Here is a 12,925-nt window from a genome sequence, read left to right on the forward strand (position 1 = left end):
GTTTGGAAGATGGTAAAGAAGACTGAAAAAGTACCTCTGAAGTCTAAATGAAGCTATCCACTTAATTACATTACAATTTAAAATCTAAACAATTAAATTATTTTAACATATGAATTGAGAAGAAACCCTAAATATGATATTTTTAAAGAAAAGTTAAAACACTCTGTTCCTATTAAAAGGAAACAACAGAGAAAGGGAAAGGGGGAAAACAGAGTGTTGCGTTGCGAAGGGGTAGACTTTGCCCAGTCGTCACGCGTTGTTGAGAGCACCGAACACTTCACTGTGAAAAACCCTTTTCCGTTGATCTTGTTTGGATCAGAATCAGAATCAGAAGATGAGCGATAATCTGATGGAAAAAGTGAATGCTTTGGGGGAGCGTCTGAAAATCGGAGGAGTGGAAGTGGGTCGAAAGATGAGTGAGGGAATGAGTTCGATGAGCTTCAAGGTCAGAGAGTTCTTCCAGGGCCCGAATCAGGCCGACAAGCTGGTGGAGGACGCCACTTCGGAGGCCCTAGACGAGCCCGATTGGGCCCTCAACCTCGATCTCTGCGACCTCATCAACACCGACAAGCTCTCCAGCGTAGAGCTCATAAGGGGAATCAAGAAGAGGATCATGGTGAAAAGCCCTAGGGTTCAGTACCTCGCCCTCGTCCTCCTCGAAACCTGCGTCAAAAACTGCGAGAAGGCCTTCTCCGAGGTCGCCGCCGAGCGTGTTCTCGACGAGATGGTCAGACTCATCGACGACCCCCAGACGGTCGTCAACAACCGGAACAAGGCCTTGATGATGATCGAAGCCTGGGGTGAGTCAACCGGCGAGTTGCGATATCTCCCCGTCTTTGAAGAAACTTACAAGGTTCTCTCTCTGTTTCTGTCTTCACTTTTAGTTGAATTCAAACAGTTTGAGACCAAAGCCTGTGAATTAATTAACTGGTGTGAGAATTTTTCTGTTATATTTAGGAGTTTTTTTTGTTGTTTTTCAGAGTCTGAAATCGAGGGGTATAAGGTTTCCTGGTCGTGACAATGAAAGCTTGGCTCCTATATTCACTCCGCCTCGTTCAGTTTCTGCTACGGAGGTTGATGTCAGTCTTCAACAGCAGTTTGAGCATGATGTTCCTGGGCAGTTTGAGCATGATGTTCCTGTTCAGAGTTTTTCTCCTGAACAGACTAAGGAAGCCTTTGATGTTGCGAGAAATAGCATTGAGCTTCTTTCCACTGTGTTGTCGTCTTCGCCGCAACAGGATGCTTTACAGGTATATTCGTTGTGGTGGTCTGATGTTAGTAATTGCTATTTTTGAATGTGTTGTTTCGTTGCTCTCGATTGGTTTTGACCATAAGTAATTTAGGTTTGGATTACGACCGATTTCTGTTATTTGTGGATGGAATATGGATATAACTTCAGTTGCTTTTGTAACTAATAGCCTCTGATGTTGTTGCATGACCTTTTCTCTCATCAAAATTTCCTCTGTGCTGTGATGGCCTCTGTTTTGCTTACTGTCTTGTGCTTTTCACAATACGAAAGCGGACAGTTTTCTTAAATCTATAAAGTTGTCAGTTTGAACTCACTGGTGATGGAAAAATTGTAGATATTGTGTCATCTACTGTAAACGTAAACCACTTGGGTATTATCTTCACAAGGTTTTGTCCAGTGTATCTCCGTATTTTACTCTGACTGGTCAGTGTTTATCTTGAGCTACTTTACTATGTAAATATTTGTTCTTTTGAAAATCTTTTATTGGTTTAGAATTATGTGTTACACTATATATATATATATATATATATATATATATATATATATATATATATATATATATATAGTCATAAAAAATCGTCAGTGGTATTTGTCAATGCAAGACTTTGTTCTTTGGATTATTTTATTTTGAAGTATAGAAATTTAAAAAGTGTTGTAAAACTGAAATAGACTTAAGAAATTGGTCTTCTCCATAGGCAGTTGAGGGAACCGATTTTTTGATGATGTTTTCAGTGATAATAGTAATGATATCCTCTCCAAAGAAACAAAATGAACTGGTAATGCTTGTTATAGTTTATTGAAGTTAATTATATCTTGTATGGTTTCCAGTATCGAGATTTATTATCCCCCTTGGCCATGATAATGCAGTGATGGGTATTCTTTATCTGAAATTTTGAATTACTGGTTTATTAGGATGATGGGTACTACAAAGAGGGATGCCATTTATTCAATAATCTCTTAATTATCCTATTTACTTAATTAGGCAACACCCAGTCAAGAACTTATTCTAAACTACCCTTGCAAATTCCGCAAATAAAAGTCAGTTTTAACCATGTGATGTACCTTGCTAGAGAAGAAGCGTATTGAATCAGGCATTGATGAATTGCCAAAAATGTAAATGTGACCATTTCTTCCATCTGCAGGATGATTTGACCTCCACACTTGTACAGCAGTGTCGTCGGTCACAAACTACTGTGCAGAGAATTGTTGAAACTGCTGGGGATAATGAAGCACTGCTTTTTGAGGCCTTGAACGTTAACGATGAGATTGAGAAGGTTCTGACCAAGTACGAAGAGTTGAAGCAGCCTGCAGCTGCTCCACTTCAGCCTGAACCAGCCATGATACCAGTTGCTGTGGAGCCAGACGAATCACCACGCCATATTAAAGAAGATGCCTTGATTAGAAAGCCCGCTGGATCAAGAACACCCCAGGGAGGGAGCAACGATGACATGATGGATGATCTTGATGAGATGATTTTTGGGAAAAAAAGTGGTGAAGCATCAGATGGGGGACACGATACAAAGAAACAGCAATCATCGAAAGATGATCTCTTCTCTTTCTGAGCTGCAATACTAATTTACGATGAATATAGAACAGAGTGGTTTTAATGTCACGTTACTTTTATATCCAGATGTTGATTCTGAAGATTGCTCGCTCCATTATTTTTTTTGCACTTTGTGTGCAACTTATGTTTGCATTATGGTATATAAGTGATCTACAGACAAGATATACATGGGAAACTCTGGATAATTTCAACGAGGTTTCGTTCACTCTCTGTCATCTGTTACATAACAATGATTTTTTCTTGTTCATGTATGATGATAATGCCACATCAGAATTTAGTTAGATAACACCAAGGCTACTTTTTTCTGCACTTTAACAATGTCAATTTACTTTTTATGTTTTGGTGACTACCTTTTTTTTTACAATATTTTAATATTATTTATGTATTTAGGTGGGTGTTTATAATTATTATTATTGATTGTGGAGTATTGTAAATGATAGTTAAAATATTATAAAAAAGATGTTTTTAGTATCGATATCCTTATGTTTTGAATGTGAAAACCTTCGTTTCGGAGTAATCTATTATCTTCCAATGTCAAGGAAAAAGCACAGTTGAGCATTGCACCCAGCAACAACACAATGGAAGCGCGTTTGGTAACGCAGTTACGTCATTTTTTAGGAGAAACCTTCGATAGATATGACATGGCATCATGGCACATGATATGAACATGTGATTACGCTCGTCTTTTGTCACACATTCAGATATGGAAAATAAGAAATGATAACGTTTTGGAAGAATGGATATACAATATAAGAAAGAATGTAGCGTTTTGAAACGGCGTGCTTAATTTAATGTTAGTAACAAAAGCACGTTACAATTATGACAGAGACATTGGGTTGGGTTTGACGCGTGAACAGGCACGCTAACACCTAAAACGCTGCTTTTTCGGTCAAATTATAGCGGTGAAGTATCTAAAACAATTTTCTTCATGCGTACCAATAAATTTTGTTAGAGTTAATTTATATCACATTCATGAACATATTTTTGCTTTCATACTAACTTATAAATGTAATTGAAATTTACAGTTAAAGTTTATTTATTAATATGTTATGGTTAGAATATGTTTTAACGATATTTATTATTTGTTAGATATATTATTTTATCTGTTATTAGACCGCAATTGGACCATCAATTTTAGTATAGTAAATAATATATTAGAAGTCTCATATCAATTAGAGATAAAATTAATTTAAAGTTGACATAAATCTTATTTTACAAGTTCGTTTTGCAAGATTAAATTACGGTTAAAGTCTTAAAAACTAAAAACATATTTAACTTTCTTTTTTTCAAAATTGAGTTTTGATTTTTTTTTTCATCTCCAACTGTTACTTTGTTTCTAGAAAAAAATACTGAAAACATTTATTTCTTTTTTCGTAGATAGTTTACAACACTAAAAATATTGAAAATAAAATTGCTATGTCTATATTAAAATGAAATAAAAAAAACTTCATTAAATTGTTCTCGGAACATTTTCTTATAATTTTTTTACGTGATTATATTAATATATGCATAATCTCATTTAAATTTGAAATCTTCAACAAATATTATGTATGAAACCAAATCATAATCACATTAGTCTTTTCTCGACTCAGCCAACTCTTTAGTTTCTAAGTTACATTTTTTCCGTAAAGTAAAATATAGAAAATTGGAAAAGTACCAAAACCTACGTACTTTAATTTAAACATAAACGAAGAGCAATTTTCAACGCAAGCGGTGGAGCAAGTTATTTTGGAATTGATGTTATAAGATTTAATAATAACCAGTCAATTTCTTGTAAAAAAATATAGTTGAGAATGTATTACCTACAAAGTTTTAACAAAAAAATTATACATTAAAGTCTTCATTAAACCTTTTTATAAAAATAAAATTAAATATAACTCAATAAGAAAAGATAGTAAGAATAAGACTTACACTAATTATATATAATTTAGTTTTATATTTAATTATGGCATACATCAACAAGATTAATAATTTAATAATAAAAATATAATATTATTGATTGTTCTTAAAATTTTGATTGATATATATATATATATATATATATATATATATATATATATATATATATATATATATATATATATATACATACATATATATAATGTACTTTATAATTCTTAAAAACTTATTACTATAATCTTTAGGTTGAAATTTTCCATCATTACATATAAAATTATATTCTTATCTCAAATTTATCTAAAACGACATTATTAAAGCAAATGCCATATTAAAAATACTAATTGTTCTAAATATTGAAACTTAGTCATGATTTTATTTCAAAAAATACATAATAAATTTAAATTACTCATTTTAAGAAAAAATCTTTTCCTTTTTTTAATAAAAGACATTATTATGTTGTTCTTTTTAGATAGTCATGATTGATATTTATTTGTTAACAATTTACAACAAAAGTTCACGAATTTTTATGGGAGCAATTCTGATGGAGGAGGTCCACGCTTCGCATTTTCTGCAACTTTATGAAAAACAAACTAATTTTCTAAAAATGGAGATTTTTTTTTATATTTAAAATGAATAATTATAAAGCTATATTCTGGATAGTGCATTTCTCGAGGGAGAGTGATATTTTGTCTAATTGTCTCCATGTTCTGCTACTCTTTTACATAAAAAAAATGTTTTTTTATTTGTTATGTCGCTTTTTAATCGACAATGATGAATTCTATTAATGAAAATAAAACTAGTGAGAGATCATAGTCTTAATGAAAAAATTAACATGACATAATTAATAGAATATTGCTTGACATTGATACATATCAGTAATGATTATCATCATTAAAAATCTAAGCATAGATAATGAATATTTTTTCCTTAACATAATTTATTTCATATTTTTTAAAAGAAAATTGCAATATTGTCTATCAAACATACCAATTTCACATGATTGAAATTTCTTTTCAAGTTCTTTAAATTCTTACAAAATGGTCCCTACAATTGCAAGTGATAGAATTGTACAATTCAATCTTTTTGGTGTTTGGAATAATTGAGAACACTAACATCGCTACTCCTATTGGTGCTAACTAACTGAAATTCTGAAATAGGTCAATAACTTTTTATAATAATTTTTTTTTACAATAAATTATAAATCACTATTTTATTAATAAGTTTAAATTTATTTTAAAAAAATATTTAAAACAGACCACAGGTCACCACGTTATAAAAAAATTGTTAAGAAATATTTTTCTTAAAATTAATACAAATCATTAAATGAAATTAATGTAATTTAAATCATTAAATATATTTTATTTTATTTTATTCTAATATACCTAAAATAAACAAAAAAAAATAAATAACCTTTTGTGATTTGCAATACGAATGTTATTAATTACAGAAAATGTCATATTTTATATAACATAAGATCCGAGAAAACAAAATAAAAGATATAAAACATGTTTTGGTGATGACTGATTCTGCTTCTGTTTTTGCTCTGTCTAAATTGCGTGTGATAGTGTCGTGTAAGCGCGTTTATTTGTTTGTATTTTGAAGCCTACAAGGGTGACAGTTGGAGAGCAAGTTCAACACTTTATAACTTTTAAGCTTTCTATCAGATTCAAATTCAAACTCATCCCTTCTCTTCTTTTCTCATGGCTTTCTGGTAAATTCACAATACACAGATCTGAAACTAAGTAAAGAGGTAATCTTCGTTTTTCATCCTTTGCACCACCCCTTTTGTGTAACACGCATTCATGGTTGTTTTTCTACTTCAAGGTTCAAGCTTTACCTGAGGAGTCTTTCTGTATGAGTGATGGCTGAGGTTAAGAAAATGAGAAAGCTTAGAATTGTGAATTGGGCATAAATAAAAATCTGAGCTTTTTTAGATTTATGATTGTTTGTGAGTTCACCGAAGCAGGGAAGTCAAAGGGGTTTACCAACTTTGGCTGACTTGTTAATGTGGTTGCTGCTGCTGATTAGGGACAGCAGTGTCAAAGGGGTTCGTGTTTTTGCTTTTGTGTGAAGATGACTTCTGTACCTTTTTTTCCTATCAGAATCATGTACAACTTGGAGCTCGTACTCTCTTCGGGTTGGTTTTGTTTTGAGTGAAAAAAAAAACAGAACATTTTTGGATCTTCTAGTGGGGGGTTTATGGAAAAAATGCCAATGGGTTGAGTCTCTGCATCTCTGTAGATTCCAGTGAATATGTGGTCTTTTATCTTTTCAACTTCTTTTCTATTCCCTCACAAAAGTTCGCATTTTTCGGGTTTCGCTTTTGTTTCTGATATTTGTGTGGACCTGTTGAAATTATCTGATCAATCTTCAAGATTTTACTGAGATCCAGCCAGCGTTTTACTTGTTTGATCAGAAAGGTGTTTATTGTAATGGGGTCTAGATTATATTTTTGCTTATAAGAAAATATACATGAGTTTTCACCAAAGGAGAACAAATATTCAAAAGCTTATACTTGTTTCAGTTGTCTGTTTGATACTTGAATAATATACAATTTTTTCTCGGTCTTTCTCTGTCACAGCACTCTTAGCTATGGATTAAGATTCATGTTTGATATTTGGTCTCAGTGTTTCTTGTGAATTGAAAATTATCTATAGCTTTTGATGAAGTTCTGATTTAGTAAATTTCTGATTTTCAGGATATTATAATCAGTTCTGTAGTCAAATATGTCATCAAAAGTGTTTAGAGCAAGCCGATCATCTATATCAACATCATCTGATGCAGCTGATGGCCAGAAGCCTCCTTTACCTCCAAGTGTACAATTTGGGCGGAGAACTTCCTCGGGTCGCTATGTGAGTTACTCTAGAGATGATCTTGACAGTGAAATAGGGAGCACAGACTTCATGAATTATACAGTGCATATACCAGCCACCCCAGATAACCAACCTATGGATCCATCAATCTCACAGAAAGTTGAGGAGCAATATGTGTCAAATTCACTTTTCACAGGTGGATTCAACAGCGTTACTCGAGCCCATCTGATGGATAAGGTGATAGAATCTGAAGCAAATCATCCACAGATGGCTGGTGCAAAAGGGTCTTCATGTGCAGTTCCTGGTTGTGATTCTAAGGTGATGAGTGACGAACGTGGTGCTGATATTCTTCCCTGTGAGTGTGATTTTAAGATATGTAGAGATTGTTATATAGATGCAGTGAAAACAGGAGGTGGTATTTGCCCAGGATGCAAGGAACAGTATAAGAACACAGAATTAGATGAAGTGGCTGTAGATAATGGACGTCCTCTTCCACTTCCTCCACCTGGTGGAATTTCTAAAATGGAGAAGAGATTGTCCTTGATGAAGTCAACGAAATCAATGCTAATGAGGAGCCAAACTGGAGACTTTGATCATAACCGGTGGCTCTTTGAAACAAAGGGGACCTATGGCTATGGTAATGCTATATGGCCAAAGGAAGGAGGTTTTGGAAATGAAATAGAGGATGATGTTGTTGAGCCAACTGAATTGATGAACAGGCCTTGGAGACCACTTACTAGGAAACTGAAGATACCTGCTGCTATTTTGAGTCCATATCGGTATAGAGTCTTTACTCTTAAATAACTTTTTCCTGGTAAAATATCGCTCCTTGTTTGTTTACTCTTAAATTTGACTAATTTATTGTTCGTTGTGTCTGTTTGCAGTCTTATCATTTTTATTCGTTTGGTTGTCTTGGCACTGTTCTTGGCATGGAGGGTCAAACACCAAAATACTGATGCAGTATGGCTATGGGGCATGTCTGTTGTTTGTGAGATATGGTTTGCTTTTTCCTGGCTTCTGGATCAACTGCCCAAACTATGCCCAGTGAATCGCTCCACAGATCTTAATGTTCTAAAGGAGAAATTTGAAACACCCACCCCTAACAATCCAACTGGAAAATCTGATCTTCCAGGAATAGATATATTTGTTTCTACTGCAGATCCTGAGAAAGAACCTCCTCTCGTAACTGCAAACACTATCCTGTCTATTTTAGCTGCTGATTACCCTGTGGAGAAGCTTTCTTGTTATGTTTCTGATGATGGAGGTGCGCTCCTAACTTTTGAGGCAATGGCTGAAGCTGCTAGCTTTGCTAATTCATGGGTTCCCTTCTGCCGTAAACATGATATAGAGCCTAGGAATCCTGAATCATACTTCAACTTGAAAAGAGACCCTTACAAAAACAAAGTGCGGCCTGATTTTGTCAAGGATCGAAGGCGAGTAAAGCGTGAGTATGATGAATTTAAGGTTAGGATCAATGGTCTGCCGGAATCTATTCGTCGCCGATCTGATGCCTATCATGCAAGAGAGGAAATCAAGGCCATGAAAGTTCAGAGACAAAATAGGGGAGATGAACCTCAAGAAACGGTAAAGATTCCTAAAGCAACATGGATGGCTGATGGAACACATTGGCCAGGAACTTGGTTGAGTCCTACATCCGAGCATTCTAAGGGTGACCATGCTGGTATAATTCAGGTACTAAATAGGTCCTTCTAATGTTTTATTCATGTGTCAAACCAGTGTTATTGAGTTAAGTATGATGAATTATGTTTTCTGATAATAATGCAGGTGATGTTGAAGCCGCCTAGCGATGAACCTCTCCCCGGAAATGCAGATGATACAAGTCTCATAGACCTAACTGATGTTGATATACGTCTTCCCCTTCTTGTTTATGTTTCTCGAGAGAAGCGACCGGGCTATGATCACAACAAGAAAGCTGGCGCCATGAATGCCTTGGTTCGAGCATCGGCAATCATGTCTAATGGTCCATTTATTCTCAATCTTGACTGTGATCACTATATCTACAACTCAAAGGCAATGAGGGAAGGGATGTGCTTTATGATGGATCGCGGAGGCGATCGCCTTTGCTACGTCCAGTTCCCCCAAAGGTTTGAAGGGATTGATCCCTCTGATAGATATGCTAATCACAATACTGTCTTCTTTGATGTCAACATGAGAGCCCTTGATGGACTTCAAGGGCCGGTGTATGTGGGAACAGGGTGCCTTTTCAGACGGATTGCACTATATGGTTTTGACCCACCCCGTTCCAAAGAGCACCACACAGGTTGTTGTAATTGTTGCTTTGGTCGTCAGAAGAAACATGCATCAATGGCAAGCACCCCAGAAGAGAGCCGGGCATTGAGGATGGGTGATTCTGATGAGGAGGAAATGAATCTATCACTGTTCCCGAAGAAATTTGGAAACTCAACTTTCCTTATTGACTCTATTCCTGTGGCTGAATTCCAAGGCCGACCACTGGCCGATCACCCTGCCGTGAAAAACGGACGTCCACCCGGCGCTCTCACCATCCCCCGCGATCTTCTCGATGCATCGACAGTGGCAGAGGCCATCAGTGTCATCTCCTGTTGGTACGAGGACAAGACCGAGTGGGGAAACCGTGTCGGGTGGATCTATGGCTCTGTGACAGAGGATGTGGTGACAGGGTATAGGATGCACAATAGAGGATGGAAATCAGTTTACTGTGTGACCAAACGTGATGCCTTCCGTGGAACTGCTCCCATCAATCTCACTGACAGGTTGCATCAAGTTCTCAGATGGGCTACTGGCTCAGTTGAGATATTCTTCTCAAGAAACAATGCTTTGCTGGCCAGCCCAAGAATGAAAATTCTTCAAAGAATTGCATATCTGAATGTTGGAATCTACCCTTTCACATCCATATTTCTGATTGTCTACTGCTTCCTTCCTGCATTGTCCCTTTTCTCTGGGCAGTTCATCGTGCAGACCCTCAATGTCACTTTTCTATCATACCTCTTAGGAATCACCGTGACTCTGTGCATACTTGCAGTGCTTGAGATTAAGTGGTCAGGGATTGAGCTGGAAGAATGGTGGAGAAATGAGCAGTTCTGGCTGATTGGAGGGACAAGTGCTCATCTTGCTGCTGTGCTGCAAGGATTGCTGAAAGTCATAGCAGGAATTGAAATCTCATTCACCTTGACATCAAAGTCAGGTGGCGATGATGTAGATGATGAATTTGCTGATCTGTATGTTGTGAAATGGACATCCCTCATGATACCACCTATCACAATTATGATGGTTAACCTGATAGGAATAGCAGTTGGAGTTAGCAGAACCATTTACAGTGTGATACCACAATGGAGCCGTCTACTGGGTGGTGTGTTCTTCAGTTTTTGGGTCTTGGCTCATCTCTATCCCTTTGCAAAAGGTTTGATGGGAAGAAGAGGAAGAACACCTACCATAGTTTTTGTATGGTCAGGCCTAATTTCCATCACAATTTCTCTCCTCTGGGTTGCCATCAACCCTCCTGCTGGTTCTAATCAGATTGGTGGTTCATTCCAGTTTCCTTGATACCTCATTCTTTTTCTCACATCATTCAGTCACCAATTTCTTCATTTAAATTAGTTTCTCTCTCCATATATATATATATAGAATGATTCTATATCTTGATGCTACTAATGGATTGACTTAAATTATGCAGTCTGTTGTTATGCTTATGAATTTTGTTTAGAAGTTAATTCCAGAGATCTGTCACTGACTTTACTTTTTCTTTTCTTCTTACATTCATTTTCTGGTTTCTTTCTGAAAACAATGCTTTCGTTTTTGGTTACAGATAGATACATACATTTAGGATATTTGAAGTTGAACAAAGTGATGATCATGCTATCTTTTTTGGTTACAGATAGATACATTTAGGATATTGAAATATCCAAGTAAGGTTTGAGAAATTTAATCCTATAGTGACAACACCTTTTAATATATATCAAATAAGAGAAGAAATAAAAACTCAAACATAAATAAGATTTATTATACTTACCAAAACTAATATTTGATTGTTCTAAAGAAATTTATTCTTTACTTAGTCCATGTAAGTATAACCTAACAAAGATTTTACATAAAAATGTGTTTTAAATAAAAGAAAAAATATTTTAAAAATTTAAAAATTTTGTAATAAATAAATATATAATTTTTATTTGCAAAATTTATTTTTTCTATTCATTTTAAAATATATTATTAAAATATTTTCGAGTGCTACAAAAAGAAAGACGTCTTAGACAATCGAAAACACTAGAAATAATATTACAAATAGCCTATTAATTGTTTTTAGCAATTTTGTTTGACCTATGAAATAAAAAATTAAGAAGAATCCTTTTCTTTATTGCTAATTTAAATCATAAATGATATTGAGTTCTTAGAAGATGGTCCAAACGATTAATTGCATGGGCGTTTATTATTGGGTTGAAAAGGTCCCAATCAATTGTAATGTAATGTGTGAGATGGAACATAGTTTGTGATAACACATTCAAATTCGCATAACCTAACAGATAGACAAATTGCTTTTGTTTTAAAGATTATTCTTCTGCATTTTTGATTTGGAAGAATTTGGTGTTGAAGATTCTAGGAGTATATTAAAATTCACAATAAATAAATATTTTAAATTTTTATGAATTATATTTTAGGTTTACCATAGACAATTTATTTTGTAATGTTAGGTTATGTTTAACTATAATAGTTCTTTTAAAACCATATCAAAATGAACTTAAACCAAAGTAAAGAAGACATTCAAATAGATAAACAATTATAGCATAATTTTTTTAGACCGTAGTGATTTTTTTAACTCTTGTTAAATCAAATTAAAATTAATAAAATATCATTCTACAATAGGATCAAGCCGAATAGTACAAGTTTAATTATATGATATTTATATCTTCTAAATAAAAATTGATTAGATATAATTTTTTTTTGTCTCGTTCTCGTTTCTAGATAAAACGAGTATATTTGTATCCACATTCATATTTATTCTTTTATTATTAAAAATATTAATTAAATCATTTTTCTAAAAATTAAAATTACAATATATATATATATATATATATATATATATATTTTATTAAGTATTTAGTATCGAAAGAACATATATATATATAGATAAATAAATTATAATTATATAAATATAAGAGTACCTAATTTTTGGTAGCCGAACATCATACTCATCACAAATATCAAGCCGCCAACAAGACTATGATGATAGACTTTGGAACAATCATTATGCAAATTACTTTTATATTATATGTATGCACTATATATTTTTGTTTTAAACTCTTTTAGAGGAATGTAGAAAAATTTTAGTAGAAAACATTACCTGCCGGTCAGACATTGATATGTTTTTTCCTGAGTCAATATCTTGAAAACCCTTGGTTGCATTTT

General features: G+C 34.1%; 2 protein-coding genes across 5 annotated transcripts; both read left to right on the forward strand.

Annotated features, from left to right (window-relative positions):
- The first annotated feature begins 110 nt into the window (after positions 1–110).
- LOC108320922 (TOM1-like protein 1) lies at positions 111–3,023 on the forward strand. Its single transcript, XM_017552520.2, has 3 exons — positions 111–853; positions 981–1,250; positions 2,392–3,023. The coding sequence occupies exons 1-3, from the start codon at positions 335–337 to the stop codon at positions 2,809–2,811; spliced, it is 1,209 nt and encodes a 402-aa protein (XP_017408009.2). The 5' UTR covers positions 111–334; the 3' UTR covers positions 2,812–3,023.
- Positions 3,024–6,282: 3,259 nt separating this feature from the next.
- Positions 6,283–11,263, forward strand: LOC108320886 (cellulose synthase-like protein D2). 4 transcript variants are annotated; one of them, XM_017552468.2, is made up of 4 exons: positions 6,283–6,462; positions 7,411–8,304; positions 8,410–9,217; positions 9,311–11,263. In XM_017552468.2, the coding sequence occupies exons 2-4, from the start codon at positions 7,439–7,441 to the stop codon at positions 11,066–11,068; spliced, it is 3,432 nt and encodes a 1,143-aa protein (XP_017407957.2). In that variant the 5' UTR covers positions 6,283–6,462; positions 7,411–7,438; the 3' UTR covers positions 11,069–11,263. The 4 variants fall into 4 exon arrangements, with proteins under 4 accessions (XP_017407957.2, XP_052725314.1, XP_052725313.1 ...); XM_052869354.1 differs by lacking the exon at positions 6,283–6,462 and adding an exon at positions 6,486–6,536; XM_052869353.1 differs by lacking the exon at positions 6,283–6,462 and adding an exon at positions 6,519–6,582.
- Positions 11,264–12,925: the final 1,662 nt, after the last annotated feature.

The sequence above is a fragment of the Vigna angularis genome, chromosome 10 (genome assembly GCF_016808095.1).
Source record: "Vigna angularis cultivar LongXiaoDou No.4 chromosome 10, ASM1680809v1, whole genome shotgun sequence".
Lineage (NCBI taxonomy): Eukaryota > Viridiplantae > Streptophyta > Magnoliopsida > Fabales > Fabaceae > Vigna > Vigna angularis.